Genomic DNA, 18666 nt, shown 5'->3' on the forward strand with positions numbered 1-18666 from the left:
CACCTTCACTTCTAGAAATGTCATACACTTCTTCAAATTGTTTAGCAAAGACTGTTTCCAAATTAAAGGGGTTTTGTGATGGGACTAGCTGGCTGAGAACCCAAATTTTTTCATCAGATCAGGACATACTTTATAGACATACGAATCTAAATTTAAATAGATGGAAATAACATATGAATGCATGCTTTTACAGTGATATCCATTAATAAAATACTCTCGGGTTACACACATCGAGTGATTAATAGCCCATGAGCTTTCAGCAGAGATCTCCTCTGTCATTGTTAATTGGTTGACTGTTGTCTGAATGCAGCCGCTGTGCTTATTTACCCACGCTGCCGTAAGTGACATCACTGGTGCCTAGTCCCGTGGCACGTATGGCAATGTTTTGGCTGCATGACTGCCGCACCTCCAACTCCCCGACCACAGGATCTCGGGCCATACTCAGTTGCAGTCCACCATTTTGTCCAATACTTTCATCTCTATTGCTTAATGTAGTACGCTATCTCAGAAGCCTTTGGTTGGTTTAATAATAGAAATATCATCAAATGCAATTCGGTGTCTGTCTTCCAGTGCACGTTCTGCAACAGCTGATTTTTCAGGATAGCGTAGGCGGAAACACCTTCCATGTTTTATGTGATGCTGTTCAGTAGTATGCACAGTTGGACCAACATAAAACTGCTGACACCTACACAGTATTTTGTATATGCCCTGTGTTCTGTGGGCTATCATCATCTTCACAGGCTTCATTAGTTACCGAATCTGAAGACTGTACCAATTTTATGTTTCTTCAGGAACCAGCTAATCTTCCCTATTATTCAGCTGCAAAACAGTAGAAACGCAATCTTCTTCATAGCTCTTCTGCTTTCATGGCTTACCAGAAACGGCTTGAGAAAATTGTTTCTTGTTGTAACCGTTTTCCTTGAAAACTTTAAGTAAGTGGGTCAGTTCCCTCGGCAGGTTTTCGGCATGCGACACGGTTTCAGCTCGATGTACCAAGGTCCTCAGAACAGACCATTTTTGTGCTGGGTGGTGGTAGTTGGTGGTGTGCAGATACCAACCTATGTTGGTGGGCTTGCTGTAAATGCCGTGACCGAGACATCCATTGGGTTTATGGCGTACAAGGACATCCAGGAATGGCAAGGGACCATCCTTCTGTACTTCCATTATGAACTTCATGTGGTCAGGGATGTTGATGTACTCCAGGGACTCTTTGAGCTTTTCATGTCAACTTGGGCATATGACAAAGGTATCACTGATGAACCAATAAAAACAACTAGGCTTTGCAACTGCCATGTCCAAGGCGATGTCCTTGAAATGCTCCGTAAAGAGTTTCCCTACAACTAGAGTTAATGGGCTCCCCATCGCAATGCTGTCCATCTGGTTGAAATATTCTCCAATGTGTAAAAAATATGATGATGTCAGGGCACACTTAAATAAATCCACAATGGTGTTGCCAAAGAGCCGGGACAGCAAGTCTAGAGTGTCTGTGATGGGCATACATATGAATAGGGTAACCATATATAAGCTAACCATAATATCCCCTTTACCACGGCATAGACATTTAATTTCATCGATGAATGTCTGCCATATTATTTATATCATGTCACAGTGTCCAACATGCGGTGACATGAGGCTGGCCAAACACTTTGCAAGTCTGTAGGTTGATGATCTGATTATGCTCACTATAGGCCTTAAAGATGTATCCTTCATATGTATCTTTGGCAGACTGTAGAATGTGAGTGGTCTGAGTGCCTGAGGTAGGAGGTTCTTAATAACGCTCTCTTCCAGTGATGATCATCTGAGAAGCTCCCAGCTCAATATTCTGGATGTTGGGTCTCTAGGTAGTTTTTCGTATGTATCTTCCTCCAGCATCCACTGGATTTTTGCGTCACAGTCAGCTCATTCCATTAAGATGCCAGCACTGCCCTTGGCAGCCGACAGGACGACAGGAGAGAGGATCGTGGCGAAGAGCTCTGGGGCCATCACGTTCAGCTCTAGTCAGGTTTGATGCTGGCAGTTTGAATTTTAAAAGAATGCAGCTTGTTCTTTGTGAATTTCTTCTGCAGTTTCACTGGGAAACTTACGAACTGCTTGTTCACCACCACTTAATATGTCAGCAAAAGAAATACTTCTTGGTGAAGGAGCAAAGTTTAGTCCCATCTTAAGTGCTGAAATGGCACCTGCATTGAAGTTTCTTGCTACCATGTTGACCATGGTGTGTTCCACATTTTTGTTCTGTCCTATGTTGTTGTAATGAAAGCCCACTGAATTTCCCTTTCTGCTTCTCCATGGCTCTCTACCTTGATGATGTTGGTTGTGCCACCATTCCTGTGTCGATCCAGTCCCAATCTGTTTGTGTCCAGCTGTTTTCTGATATATCCTCTCCCACATCAGGACAAAACTGGCATGGCGAAATAATCTTCTGGTCATTGCAGTGTCAATGTGATAATGATGGCAAATTGTGGGATTGTCTTCTCATCACAACAGCATTATAGGAAAGTTAGCGAGCTTAATAAATTGGCCTTCTTAGCATGCAGCTTCACCAAGGGGGTTTGATGCTTTGTCATGTCTCCTCCCCATAGAGGTATGTTATGTGCGAATGCTTTCATGGCAACATCCATTAATAAAATATTGTTGGGTTTTAAGCACCATCGAATGGTTAACTGTCGTTGAGATTTTGGCAGAGATCTCTGTCTTTAAGTGGTTGACTGCCATCTGAATGCCACTGCCATTCTTATATAGCCGCGTCGCCATAAATGATGCACTGGTCCCTAGTCCAGCAACATAACGGATGACTACTACCGAACTACACAAAATGAAATGGTCGTAACTTCTGAACAGTCTCCATTAAGATGTTCAAACTGCATGGTTGGCCACGTGGCGTGATGGGAATTACTATGTGCATGTGCATGCGCAAGCAATTTACTATTATCAGCCATTTTCATATGAAAATGTCATGGTACAGTGTGGCTGAGCACTTGTGAAGGCCTACTGTGTGAGCAATAACAGCCAAACTGAAGCTCAAAGAAAGTTTGTGACTGAGTTCAAGCTGAAGACAACCGGTCCAAGCGTGCTAACAATCAAGAATTTGACTCACAAGTTTGAGAGAATGGGTAGTGTTCACGATGACAGTGTTAGCAATGTCAGTCATCCAAAAAGGGTGTGAACGCCTGAAAGCATTGAGGAGACGTGCGCTATGTATCAAACCATCCCCAGGAAATCAGTCAGACGAGCTGCACAACAGGTGGGAATCAGCTGGGAAACACTGCGACAAATTGTTGTTGAAGACCTGTATCTCTTCCCATACAAAATTCAAACCATCGCCATTAAGCCCCAGGGCAACAGAACAGTGGTTGTGTTTCACTAACACTAATGTCCACAGAATTGACGAACAGGTTTTTGATGTGAATACAGTTTGGTTTAGTGACAAAGCTCACTTTCATTTGGATGGGTTTGGCAATAAGGAAAACTGGCACATTTGGGGGCCTGAGAATCTGCATTTCACAATCGGGAATTCTCTTCGCCCTCAACAGGTGACTGTGTGATGTGCAATGTCCAGTTACAGAATAATTGGTGTGATATTCCTTGATGGCACAGTGACTACTGAATGGTATGTGAAGGTTTTGGAAGATGATTTCATCCCCATTACCCAAAGTGACTGATCTCGACAAGATGTGGTTCATGTAAGACGGAGCTCAACCCCATCAAAGCAGGAGAGCATTCGATGTCCTGGAGGAGCATTTTGGGGACCGCATTCTGGCTTTGGAGTAATCAAAGACCACTGGCATGGTCCTTGATTGGCCACCATATTCTCCAGATCTGAACACCTGTGACTCCTTTTGATGGGGCTACATTACAGACAAGGTGTACAGCAATAACCCCAAAACCGCTGCTGAGCTGGAAACAGCCACTGGGGAGGTCTTTGACAGCATTGATGTTTCGACACTTCAGCGGATCAAGCAGAATTTCACTATTTGTCTGCGCATCATTGCCAATGATGGCAAGCATATCGAACATGTCATAACCTAAATCCATATATCTGTAGTGACATTTAGATGTAGAATAAAGTGTGTGTGTGTGTGTGTGTGTGTGTGTGTGTGTGTGTGTGTGTAAGCCGTAGTTTGTAACATATTTATGTTTTTTGTCATATAGTTCAATAATTGTCACCCTGTTTACAGCAATGTTTTGACTGCACGACTGCCATGCCCACTTCAGCTCCTCAATCACGGGATTCCAGGCCGTACTCAGCTGCAGTCCACCATCTTTATTGAGGGTGTTGTCCGATATTTTCATCTCTGTTGCTTCATGTATTACACTATCCCAGAATCCGTTGAGTGGTTTAATAATAGAAGTATTGTCGAATGTAATTTGGTGTCTGTTTTCCAGCCGCTACAGTTGATTTTTCGGGATCACATAGGCAGAATCACCTTTTATGTTCTATGTAACCCTGCTCAGTAGTATGGACAGTCTGACCTAAAACTGTCCACACCCACAAGTTATTCTGTATATTCCCAGTTTCCAAGGCCTACATCATCTTTTAACAGACTTCATTAGTTGCTGAATCTTTGCTGGGGACCTGAAGACTGTACTGATTTTATGTTTCTTCAGAAGCCAGCTAATCTTCCCTGTTATTGAGCCACAAAATGGTAAAAATGCAATATTTTTTGTGTCTTCTTCGGGAAAAGTCTTCTGTTTCATGGCTTAGCAGAAACTGCTTGCAAAATTTGTCTGTTGTTGAGAACTTTATATAAGTGGCTCAGTTCCTTCAGCAGGGAACATCCAGAATAGTGAGGAAGATTTCAAAGCTTCTTTAACGGTCGTAGCTGGAAGAGAGCGTTATTGAGAACCTCCTCCCTCAGGCACCCAGACCATCCATGTTCTTCAGTTTGCCAAACACACGTAAGGAGGATAGACCTTTAAGGCCTATAGTGAGTACCATCGGATCACAGGCCTACAGACTTGCAAAGCATTTGGCCAGCCCCTTGTCAATGCAAGTTGGACACTGTGCACGCCATATAAACAATATGGTGGACTTCATCAATTGAATTAAACATCTACTCCTTGTTGAAGCAGATAATATGGTTAGATTTGATTTGGTTTCCCTATTTATGCGTGCGTCCGTCACAGACTTTATTGACTCGCAGTCCAAGCTTCTTGATGGCACCTTTATGGATTTATTAAACATACATTGATGACATCATACATTTTACCTGGTGGAGAATATTACAACCAGACAGATGATGTCGTGATGAGGAGCCCATTAGCTCCAGTCGTAGCAAAGCTCTTTATGGAGCATTTTGAGGACATCACCTTTGACACGGCTCCTGCAAAGCCTAATTGTTTTTATCGCTACATCGATGATACCTTCGTCACATGGTCAAATGGACATGAAAAGCTCAAAGAGTTCCCTCAACAACATCCCTGACCACATAAAGTTCATGGTGGAAGTAGAGAAGGATGGTTCCTTGCCGTTCCTGGATGTCCTTGTCTGCCGTAAAACCAATGGCTGTCTTGGTCACAGTGCTTACCACAAGCCCACTCACAAAGATCGGTATCTGCACACCACCAGTTAACACCACCTGGCACAAAAATGGTCTGTTCTGAGGACTTTGGCACATCAAGCTGAAACAGTCTCTGACACCAAAAACATGCTGAGGGAACTGATGTGCTTATGAAACATTTTCGTGGAAAATGGGTACAACTGACAAATTTCGCAATCAGTTTCTGCCAAGCCATAAAAGTAGAAGACCTCCCAAGAACACGAGAAGAAGATTGTGTTTTTACCATTTTCTGGCTCAATAACAGTGAAGATTAGCCAGTTCCTGAAGAAACATAAAATCAGTACAGTCTTCAGACCCCCAGCAAAAATCCAGAAACTAATGAAGTCTGTGAAAGATGATGTAGCCTCAGAACACCAGGAATATACAAAATAACATATGGGTGTGGGCAGTTTTATGTCGGTCAGACTGTGCATACTACTGAACATCGTCACATATAACATGAAAGGTGTTTCCACCTACGTTATCCCAAAAAAATCAGCTGAAGCAGAGCATGCACTGGAAAACAGACACCGAATTGCATTCAACGATAATTCTATTACTAAACTGACCAACAGCTTCTGGGATAGGAAGCAACAGAGACAAGAATATTGAGCAACACCCTCCATAAAGATGTAGGACTGCAGCTGCGTACGGCCTGGGATCCTGTGATTGAGGCACTGAAGTGGGTGCGGCAGTTACGCAACCAAAACATTGAAATATATGGTACGGGACTAGGTACCGGTGACTTGGCTATAAACAGTAACATTCAGACAACAGTCAGCCACTTGACAATAACTGAGAAGATCTCTGCCAAAAGCCCATGGGCAGTTAACCACTTGATGCAGCTTGAAACCCAAGAATATTTTATTGGATGGAAATAGTCTTTATCCTGCCAGGCAACTGAGGGAGTGGTTAACTACATACATGTCAGCTCTGCCTGCTTTGAACTTAAAAATACAAGGATATTTTGAAAAGTAATGCCTCCAAATTTTTTAAGTGAAAACTAGAAAAGCTTTTTAAATAAAACAAATGTTACTGACATACTATATATTTATTCTTAATGTCTACATATTTATTTCTTAACACAATCGTCCTGGCAATGTGCATGTCCCCCAACTAGGACCCAGCCAGGAAATCATCAAAGGGGACTGCCGATCTGTTAAAAAGGATCTTCAAAAGACTCATATGTTACATAATTCGTTTTCTGGAGGTCTTCATACAAATAGTATTTGGTCTATAAAATTAATTAAGAAGAACTTTTCTTAACCCTTGCAGTACCAATGCATGGGGGTGAAGGTGAGGGGGATACTGTACGCCTACCATTTGAAAATATTGTTACCTTGTTGCTGCTGCTGTTGTCTTCTGTTCAGAGACTGGTTTGATGCAGCCTTAAATGCTACTCCATCCTGTGCAAGCTGCTTCATCTCCAAGTAACTACTGCAACCTAAATCCTACTGAATCTGCTTATGTATTCATTTCTTGGTCTCTCTCTATGATTTTTAACCTCCACACTGCCCACCAATACTAAATTTGTGATCCATTGAAGCCTCAGAACATGTCCTAGCAACTGATCCCTTCTTCTAGTCAAGTTGTGCCACAAATTCCTCTTCTCCCAAGTTCTATTCAGTACCTCCTCATTACTTATGTGATCTACCCATCTAATCTTCAGCATTCTTCTGTAGCACCACATTTCAAAAGTTTTTATTCTCTTCTTGTCTTAACTATTTGTCGTCCATGTTTCACTTCCATACATGGCTACACTCCATACAAATACTTTCAGAAAAGACTTCCTGAGACTTAAATCTATACTTGTTAACAAATTTCTCTTCTTTAGAAATGCTTTCCTTACCACTGCCAGTCTACATTTTACATCCTCTCCACTTTGACCATCATCAGTTATTTTGTTTCCCAAATAGCAAAACTCGTTTACTAATTTCAGCATCTCATTTCCTAATCTAATTCCCTCAGCATCACCTGGTTGAATCTGACTACATTCCATTATCCTAGTTTTTCTTTTATTGATGTTCACCTTATATCCTCCTTTCAGGACACTGTCTATTCCGTTCAACTGCTCTTCCAGATCCTTAGCTGTCTCTGACAGAATTACAATGTCATTGGCAAACCTCAAAGTTTTTATTTCTTCTCCATGGATTTTAATTCCTACTTCAAATTTTTCTTTTGTTTCCTTTACTGCTTGCTCAATATACAGACTGAATAACGTCGGGGACAGACTGCAACCCTGTCGCACTCCCTTCTAAACCACTGCTTCCCTTTCATGCCCCTCGACTTTCCCAACTGCCATCTAGTTTCTGTACAAATTGTAAATAGCCTTTAGCTCCTTGTATTTGACCCCTGCCATTTGAAAGAGTATTCCAATCAACATTGACAAAAGTTTATTCTAAGTCTACAAAAGCTACAAACATAGATTTGCCTTTCCTTAATCTATCTTCTAAGATAGTTCATAGGGTCAGTATTGCCTCACATGTTCCAACATTTCTACGGAATTCAAACTGATCTTTCCCGAAGTCAGCTTCTACCAGTTTTTCCATTCGTCTGTAAAGAATTCGTGTTAGTATTTTGCAGCCGTGACTTATTAAACTGATAGTTTGGTAATTTTCACACCTGGCAACACCTGCTTTCTTTGGGATTGGAATTATTATATTCTTCTTGAAGGCTGAGGGTATTTCACCTGTCTCATAAACCCTGCTCACCAGATGGTAGAGTTTTGTCAGGGCTGGCTCTCCCAAGGCTATCAGTAGTTCTCATGGAATGTTTTCTACTCACAGGGTCTTGTTTCGACTTAGGTCTTTTATTGCTCTGTCAAATTCTTCATGCAGTCTTACCTCGTTACGTAGCTCATATTTTAAAATGTTGAAAGAAAATACAAGGTGTATAACTGTGTTCCGTCACTTGCTGATAGGCGGCAACAACAGTAAGTAGCAGTCGAAAGAAACAGATTGCAGACGTCAGGCAGTTAGCTTGGACTTTGGTCAACATAACCTCATTCAAACATTAGTCGATCTGTGTCTGCATCATAAAGTTGTTATTGATTGAAAATGTCAGTTTACGAGCCAAATTCTCATCATTTGTGGGACGTGTTACTGTTTTGTTTCAATATGAAGAAAACAGCAGCGAGTCTCATTGAATGCTCTCAGGTATGTATGGTAAGGACGATATTAGTGAAAAGACGTGTCGGAGTGATTTCAACACTTCAAGAATGGTGATTTTAACATCGTAGACCGGCATAATGGTGGAAGAGAGAATGTTTTCAAAGATGCAGAATTGGAGACACAGCTGAGTGAAGACTCGGGTCAAACTCAAGAAGAATTGGCACGATTAGTGGGAGTCACAGAGCAAGCCATTTCAAAATGTCTCAAGGCTATGGGCACAATTCAGGAAGAACAAACTTGGGTCCCATGTGAGCTGAAACCAAGAGACATTGAACAGTGTTTGTGAACAGTTGCTTCACATGCAAAAACGGAAGGGATTTCTGCATAGCAATGTGACCGGAGACGAAAAATGGTTTCATTATGATAATCCTAGAACGCAAAAAATCATGGGGCTATCCCGGCCATGCTTCCATGGCCAAATCGAATATTCACAGTTCCAAGATCATGCTCTGCATTTGGTGGGACCAGCTCGGCGTCGTGTACTATGAGGTGTTAAAACCAAGTGAAACAATCACAGGTGCTCGTTATTGAATGCAATTAATGTGTTTCAGCAGAGCATTAAAAGACAAATGGCCGCAATACAGCGAGAGGCACGATAAAGTGATTTTGTAGCACAACAACGCTCAACCCCAAGCTGCAAAAGAGGTCAAAATGTGCTTGGAAACGTTAAAATGCGAAGTCCTACCCCAACCACTGTATTCTTCAGACATTGCTCCCTCTGACTATCACCTGTTTAGATCAATGGCGCGTGGCCTGGCTGACAAACAATTCGATCACATGAAGAAGTCACAAATTGGACCGATTCGTGGATTGCTTCAGAAGATGAACAATTTTTTCCACACAGGATTTGTACACTGCCCGAAATATGGGAGAAAGTAGTGGCCAGCGATGGAAAATACTTTGAATGATACACGTGTAACCAATTTGTTTCATTAAAGCCTCAAATGTTGGGGGGAAAAAAAGGGGGCAGAAGCAAAGTTATACACCTTCCTTCATTGCTTTAAATTTTTCAGTAAAGTGTAACCCAAAAATTTAAGTCCTTATAGTGAATGCACCTTTTAGCAACACATATGATATTCACATTTTCAATCTCAGGACCCTTCTTACACTTAAATATTTCTTTAAAAATCACATTGTGAACAAAAGTCATAGACAATTAATGAAATCTGTATTTATTTCTGTTTTTCTTTTTCGTGGTGGTCATAAAGTATCTTTCCCCTCTATGTACACTTTATGGAAAATTTGTCGTTATTACTAAGATTGTGATAAAAGATATTTTCAGCTTTCTGGACACTTTAAGGTTTTCTTTATACTGTTCACTGTTTACATTTACATGTGTCATATGATGTTTGTTTGTACAAGTGATGTTGATACTGCATTGCATTCTTTATGTAACCACAGCAAGAAGTATGCTGAAGATTAGATGGGTAGATTTGGTAATTACTGAGGAGGTAGTGAATCAAATCGAGGAAAAATAAGTTTGAGGCACAACTTGACTAAAATAAGGAATCAGTTAATAGGTCACACACTGAGGCACAAAATCCTCATCAATTTGGTAAGGGAGGAAAGTGGGTGGGGGGAATTGTAGAGAGAGACAAAGGGAACAATACAATAAGTAAGTTCACATGGATGTTGGTCGAAGCAGTTTTTCAGAGACAAAGAGACTTGCACAGTTTAGAGAGCTACATCAAATCAGTCTACTTAAGAACACCACCACCACCACCACCACCACCACCACCACCACCACCACCACAACAACAACTTTAAAGAAATTTAATGAAATTGCTTACTGATGTACTGACATTTAAATAACATTATTACTGCAAAAACAGTTTCTGTATAAGAATTTATAAGTGTTTTCTCATTTCTAGTCACTTCAATTATTCACAACAGCAACAACATACTACACATTTTCAATATTTCTAAGTATTGTACAATTAGTTAGAACGTAGAAATTATTATGTCCACATAATGTGTGTCTTCTCACTCATAATAATTTAACAGAAATTTTATCTGCTCAGATAAGATTATTGTTAAGCAATGATGTAGGGGAAAATATAAATATTTTTTATTAGAAGTGAGATTTCATTGATGTAAGGAGCCCCTTTCTGAAATGCTCATCATGTTGCATGTAGGTGACAAAAGTAAACCAAAGATGCCACTATTTTAGAACATCATATCTGCAAAACAAATGGATAAAAAAGTGCTTCAGGCTGTTAGACTTAAAATTATTTTGATATGTTTTGTTTCCATGCCAAGTTCAGCTAAATAAATAAAAACTTTTGTAAGTACTTGTAAATGCAAACTTACAAATTATCTTAAATAGCATTTCAAATTAATTGTGAGTTGCTTAATTTACTGTGTAGCTTAAGCTCCACTGAAGCCATACAGCAAATTTTTTCTGTATTCATGTGGAAATGTAAGTTACATACCCACCAACAATCTCTTTCGTACATCAAAACAGGTAATTCTCTGTTAGCATTAAATGGTTTAAATGATAATGAGGCAGCCAGCCAGTAAATACAACAACTATGTGAACTGCTAGCAGTTAGCTGAGCAAAGCTGCCTCCTCCACGTACAGGGGCAGAATCTGTTTCGTATCATTAACCGATTACTTACTAGAACTTTGTGATTAATTTTTTGGTCAACTGGATCCAGTTTTCTATCCAATGATTTCCAGGAAAACTCACCTGGAGAGTAATTAGATGTTTAAAGTTGTTTTATATATTGGAATTCAAGTCTTTAAATAATTAATGGTTTACTGGTTGATTACCAGTATCAATGGACACATAGGCAAAGGTTCCTTAATGTTAATAAAGAATTGAAGCAAATAACAATATAAGAAGTATTTTATGAAAAACACAAAACACTGGTGTAATATTCTACTACAACATTTATTAATCGTTTCACAAACCCGCGGCTGTTCGGCTGTTACACCATCATCATGTACGAAGTTAAGTATGTGATACAGTGAAGTTTTGTTGGACCCAAGATATTGGACTAGTACTTCTACAGAGTATCTCCATTTCCATAGAAGAAAATAGTTAAAGTCAGAATTAGGAATAAAATAAAAGGGATTATTTCAGTGTAAATGTGATGTAAGATTATTTAACTGAGATAAAATATGTGACAAATTAACTAATGAACTACAGACAAATTACAGCAGTGGTTCATAAAAGAAAATGATTGAACAATAAACTTTGATGACTGTATTCCAAAGATGTGCTGAACAAAACAGTATTGTCTTTAATAGGGCCTAAATTACAAACAGATAAGAAATAAAAGTGATATTAAGCAAGTGAGTGAAGCAGCTGTGATTATACAAAGTAAAATTTTTTTAACACAACGAGAGAAATTGTAGTAACTGAAATAAAGGAAATTTGGGCATGAAAGTAAGACGGGTGATTTACAACATTGTCTAGATGGGATCTTTTAATTCAACAAAATTTCACTGCAACACACACTTATTTATCTAAGAGCTGAAGAACCCAAAACAGATGCTTCAGAGGTGATCTAACATTAAACTTCTTGTTTATGTGCTTATCCACTGCTCAATACCACATCTGTCCAGTGAGTGGTTGCCTGTATTCCTCAAGTGTATTCCACATAGGATTTTTGTCAGCATATAATTATAGAAAGAAATTCAGAGTTTACATTTTTTTTTAAATAATTTCAACACACACTACTAATTTTATGTTGGGATGAATTGCATGTCTAAGCTCTAGCAGAACATAAGAAATGTTTTGGGATGTCACTATTTTAAAGCTGCCACATTGCTTCTCAACTAAAAAAAAAATTGATTCATTTTACTATGCTTTCTGATTTGTGGCCTTACCGTGAACCATATACAATTACCAGTTTTTACTTACATTGTTGAGTTTCCAGTTGAAGAGCTGTATTCGTACCTCATACGAAATAAACAACAGTACTCGAATGGTATTCATAGAACTAATCACTGGTTTTATAAGCTGAGAAAATATACCCCATATTTCAGCTTCTAAAGGTACATAATACAAAGTCTACAAAATACCTAATTAAAATTACCTCCAACTGCAGGAAGCTTCAATTCTAAGCCAAGACACAAACTGCGCAAAACGTTCCATAGTTCACGCACCTATAACAACATAAGAGGGATTAGAAAATACTACTAATGAACTTATTACAGTGTCACTACCAGAAACGGTGTATGTAACACAGATAATACATTTTTCCAGGATAAAATTTGATCATCAGTGGCAAACAAATTTTATAATGCTTTACTGGTTTCAAAAGTTTAATTTGTAATCTTCAAAAGCCTATAAAATTAGTGATGATGATACAAATGTTTAGACCTAGCCTACACATTTATGTGAAGTATAAAATGTATTACAGACATTTATAAAATATGAATTAGGCCATTCCTTTCATATAGTAGAATTGGGTGTCACGATCTTTCAAATATATTATACAGAGTGGCACAGTTAAAAGTAGCCCTTCTCCTCTCTGAATGGCAATGCAATATTTCAACTTCCGAAATAGAGTTAACAGCTATAACAATGGACAGTTTTATGCAATAATCAGTTGTTAGCACTCTTGTTGGTATTTCAGTTTATTTCATCAGTGAAGTTAGACATTCCCCTTTCTGGCCTGCAAAATTACTTTCTCGATACAGGAAAGAATTTAAATTGTGAAAGTATAGGTGTAAAAAGGTTCAGTTTAGGAAACTCATGAAATTTTGGGGGTAAAGTATCCAGATAGAGGATTATCAGCAAAGAGAGCAATACAGTTTGCATAAAAACTGACACACCTACAGATCTATGCAAAACGACAAAGAATTCCTTCAATTCACACACCAGAATTATTTCAGACATTCTCCAAACAATTATTCAGAACCCAAAAAAGTCTACATGTAAATTGGCCCAATAGGTGCATGTTAAGTAGGAGGAGTTGCCAATGGATATATAAAAGTCTTAATTTGAAGGTGTATTGTTGACAGTTGTGCAGCGAATGTGGGAGGATGGCAGTCAGAAATGTGTAGATTACTGTATGTGGCTTCTGAGTAACATCAACGATGGTCTGTAAGACTTTTCATCACATCGTAAATGATGGAGCACTATTTCATCTTTCCGGTCATGTGAATTCGCAGAACATGAGGTAATGGGCAACGTAGAACCTTAACACATTCTATGTCAGCAACCACTCCGTGATCAAAAAATCGGCATTTGGTGCAGTGCAACAGGAACGCACATCATCGAACTGATATTTTTTGACACTACACTCAACACAGTTGCAAATACAGAATTTTTTGATACATTTTGTGCAACTCTCTGAAAATGAAAGCCAATACTGCTTCTTCCAGCAAGCTGGAGCAACATATCACATGTCTAAGGTATCCCTGGAATGAGACCACGATGACTTCACTGAGGAATGAACTGTCAGCAAGCATTTATGGCCACCATGTTCACCAGATCTAAAACATGGGGTTTTCTCCTGTGGGGACACTTTGCAAGCAAGCGTCTATGAAACAAATTCACTCACAATACAGGAACTGAAAGACATAAGGCATGAAGTTGTTGCCATATATATCTGAAATTTATACCAGGTGTATCTGAATATGCTTAGTCGTGCGCAGCTGTGTACTGATGTTGCAGGAGGTCACTTTGAACATCTTCTAGAAACTTATTTTTCACTGTATTTTTCACAGTAAAAAGAAATGGTACATTCATTTCAGCAGTTTCACTGCATGTGATTTATGCTTACATGGGCTACCTTTATCAGCACCACCCTGAATAAAACTTTATGTACCCTGGTTAAAAAAAATGGCTCTGAGCACTATGGGACTTAACAGCTGTGGTCATCAGTCCCCTAGAACTTAGAACTAATTAAACCTAACTAACCTAAGGACATCACACACATCCATGCCCGAGGCAGGATTCGAACCTGCGACCGCAGCAGTCGCGCGGTTCCGGACTGCGCGCCTAGAACCGCGAGACCACCGCGGCCAGCTGTACCCTGGTTATATTTTTTATATATGTTCCTTGCTGCTAACACAGCAGATACATAGATGTGATTCAGTAACTGTAAATTGTGTCATTGTTTAAAATAATTATTTACAATACGTAAATTGCTACACACACCATGGCATTATGCTTCTATGAAGATCTTGATACCTGCTAAACCACTACTAAGTACGGGTCTGTAAGGTACTTTTTATACTTCACATAAACATATGGCCATGGTTTAAAGATTTATAATATCCAATTTTTCTAGGCTTCTGAAGATCACAGATTAATTTTTCAAAACCAGTACACCATAATAAGATTTATTTGCAACTGATCACTGAATTTTATCCAGGACAAAAAAAATACTACAGTTGCTGAAAATTACAGCCATGAATAAAATAACAAATACATTTAAATTTATACTCAAATAAATTTCAAATGCTTAAAGAAGAATTTTGTTGCTATTTCAAAGTACATTTGCCTCCTTATTTAATTTACATGCTGATTTCACAAATAATTAATGTTCATGGTTTTTTTGTATGTGATTTACTTAAGCTATTGTATTATTCATGCATCTAACAAAATAACTTTATGTGCTAGTGCAGAGCAGTGACGTGTCAATCAGTTTTAATTACACTAATCCTGACAAGTGGTGATCCCAATGTGATCCTCAAGTTGAAGGAACTGAACTACAGCCGTGTTTTCTACTGAGCTCAGGAGACATCTGAAGAGCGCACCATATGATGCCTAGTGGTCCGCTTGCTGCCGGTTTGGGCCGATAATGCGGTATAATGGTTCACACAGGTGGAAGCCAATTTTTGTTGTGCTGAAATTATGGCCGATACCAAGGAGTTCACACTCGCTGTGAATCAGTAGGACCACTGTTTCACGGCTGAGGAGCGAGACATCATCAGTGCACCCCAACGCGACACTCAAGACAGAACTAATATGGAGAGTTGCTGCTACACAGGAAGATAGAACCCGCTAAGTTCTTACACAAGAAGATATCGATGATTGTAAGCTGTCACACTAACTGAAGCATCTGTGCAATTAAGTGGACACCCTCACCTATCAGATAACTTACTGCGCACACTGGGGAGCAGTAGATTACCATGGCAAATTGAAGCAATTGTGGCATCACAAACTAACAAGCTACTGGATTCATGGCAGAATTGGCAGACCACATACAGGAAGCTATCACATCTGCCCCGATCAGTGAGGTCATGGTACAAAGCAGCAGTACAACAGCCTCAGTTATGGTCATGCGCACCTATTACGACTTGCTCGCAGCAAAATTACTCACCATGCACACAGTTCAGTGCATTGTTGTCACAAGGCGGTGCCAGAAACAACAGAAGCAGAAGAGAACGCAGACAGTCGAGGAGGCAGTCTTTGAGTAACGCTACATCTTTGCAAGGTGAGCAGCCTGTATGTTGGTACCATTGCAGATTTGGCAACTATGCACAAAAATGTACATCACCAAGCTTCCATCCAAATGCCACCGCAGTCACTCATAGCCACAACCGATTGCCCATGACCACCAAGACGCCTGTTCATCAGTGACAGAGGTTCTGGCCTAAAGTTTTTCGTAGACACTGGTTCGGACCTCAGCATCCTGCCACAATATTCATTGCATTGCTGTAGGCCACCAACTGCTGCCAATAGTTTGATTATTGCGGTCTGTGGAATCCAGCGAATGGAGCCGAACATAGGTCTATGTCATCCGCTCACGTGGAATTTCACTGTTGCAGATGTCATGGAAATGATCATCGGTGAAGATCTCTTGGTACATTACAAGTTCTTGCCAGAACGCCTGATTAGTGGACAGTGTTACTGTTGAAACTGACACTGGTTTTCATCATAGTGCAACCATCCACAATGCAAAGCTCATTCGAGTACCTGAGGACGAATAAGCTTTGCTGTTAAAGCTGTTTCCAAATTTGACCAGGCCACCTGTGCACCTAGACAGATTCAACGCAATACAATGTATCACATGAAGAAGATGGATGGACCACCAATGTCGTGGCGAACTAGACATTTAGCACCGGACCATCTTGCAATCACAATAGCTGAATTCAACACCAGGCTGTGAGAGGACATTATTAGACCATCGAAAAGTACGTGGTCCCCTGCGTTACATCTGGTGCCACGAAAAGGTGGGGCCTGATGCCTGTGCGGAGATTATTATGTGCCGAACGTAAGCACAGTGCCCGACCAATATCCTGTACCACTACTAAGAGACTACAACTATGTATTACAAGGTGTGATGATATTCTGCACTTTAAGACTGTGCTAACGCCTATACTCATGTAGAGTCGTGTTGAATGTAACCAAGTGTGTTTTCAAACCGCGCGCGTGTGTGCGTGTGTGTGTGTGTGTGTGTGTGTGTGTGTGTGTGTGTGGGGGGGGGGGGGGGGGGGTGCACATTTGGATCTGATGGGTGTCCAATGGCAAGTTCATCAGTGCCCTTACACTTATAAAAACAAACAAATGTGGAGATGAACTAAAAGTGTTGTACATGCATGCACTCGAAATGGCCACAGTCACTCTGTATCACATGCACTAAAACCAATTAGGAGGGAAGAGAGCTAAATAAGAAATTAAAACACAGAGAAAGCAAAAAAACAGAAGAACTAAAAGAAAAGGACAGGGAAATGTGACTGGCTGACCACTTACAAAAATCTAGGATGAGCCAGCCACCCTTTGACGCATTAAGAATATCTCCCTAAAATCTTGTTAAAAATATTGGACAGTTGACAAAACTTTAAAACCCTAACCACATTCATTTTATCATTACATAAAACAGGCAGCAAATCCGAAGCAGTCCGCTGGTTGGCAAATAAAATGCAGTTCAATAAAATGTGGTGCACTGTGATCTGCACACCACAACACCACACACTGGAGAGTCCTCTCGCCAGAGTAGGAATCCATGTGTCATAGTGTTGTGGCCTATGTGAAGACGAGTAAGAAGGACCTCGTCCCGCCAACGTGGCTGGAAGAAATACTCCATGGCCAAGTTGCGGGCTTGATGACACGGAGCTTGTTATCGCTCACTGCCAGCCACTCTTCTTCCCATCGACACATGACTAGACCTCAACAAGAAAGTGATATCATTATGCAGGGGAAAAGCACACCAAAATACCAGAGGATCACAACCTGCCTCCTTGGCTGCTCGATCCGCCCTTTCATTCCCCGCAGTTCCAATGTGCCCAGGTACCCAGCAGAAAGACGCCACCTTCCCCAGTTGTTGTTGTTGTTGTTGTTGTTGTTTTTGTGGGAGGGCATCCTGCATATTCTGGATTACTGTGTCTGCTGCTTATAAACGACGGAGAGAGTAAAGGGCGCTCAGAGAATCCGAGCAGACGAGAAATGTAACACCAGGAAAACATCTCATCTGCTCCAGTGTTCGCAACATTGCATACAATTCTGCGTCGAAGACGGTAAATTCTGGAGGCAGTCTGACCTTGAGGACAAGATCTGGGAAAACGACAGAACAACAAACAGAGTCTCCCAGCTTAGACCCGTCCATAAAAAGAGCTACATGGTAATGGTACTACGATAAAATATCAGAGAAAAATGGAAGCAGGAGTGCTAACTCTCCTGTACCACACCAAATCTAGAATTACTCTGGGCCTCTCCAGTAACTAAGGTGGCAAGCAGTTAAAATGCTGGATTTGGGGTCGTACTGGCTCCACACTGAGTGACTCCAGCAAATGCTGTACGTGGATCCCAAATGGCATCGTGGCTCGTGGACAGTTGGACGCCCGCTACGGTGACGGCGGCTCATGGGCGGCGAGTGACGACCATACAGACACACAGAGGGCTTGAGTGTCGCCACCATAACCAACTCCGCCCTCGGGCCCCTGCCTGGATTCCTCCCCCACCGCCTTCCCTGCTTCCTGGTGCAGACACGTCCCTCGAGGTGGAGCCCTTCCCTTCAACCTCCGTCTCCTCGCCGGCTCTGCCGACACCCCT

General features: G+C 40.6%; 1 protein-coding gene across 3 annotated transcripts in view; it reads right to left on the reverse strand.

Annotated features, from left to right (window-relative positions):
• Nucleotides 1-18666, reverse strand: part of LOC126481032 (tubulin epsilon and delta complex protein 1-like) — a 125192-nt gene that overhangs the window by 60766 nt on the left and 45760 nt on the right. For 2 of the 3 annotated variants that reach the window (XM_050104510.1, XM_050104509.1), the window contains exon 2: nucleotides 12755-12824. The exons of the other annotated variant lie outside the window; for it this stretch is intronic. In XM_050104510.1, coding sequence (XP_049960467.1) covers nucleotides 12755-12824 — 70 coding nt within the window. The remainder of the gene's footprint in view (nucleotides 1-12754; nucleotides 12825-18666) is intronic. 3 annotated transcript variants of the gene reach the window in all.

The sequence above is a fragment of the Schistocerca serialis genome, chromosome 5 (assembly GCF_023864345.2).
Source record: "Schistocerca serialis cubense isolate TAMUIC-IGC-003099 chromosome 5, iqSchSeri2.2, whole genome shotgun sequence".
Lineage (NCBI taxonomy): Eukaryota > Metazoa > Arthropoda > Insecta > Orthoptera > Acrididae > Schistocerca > Schistocerca serialis.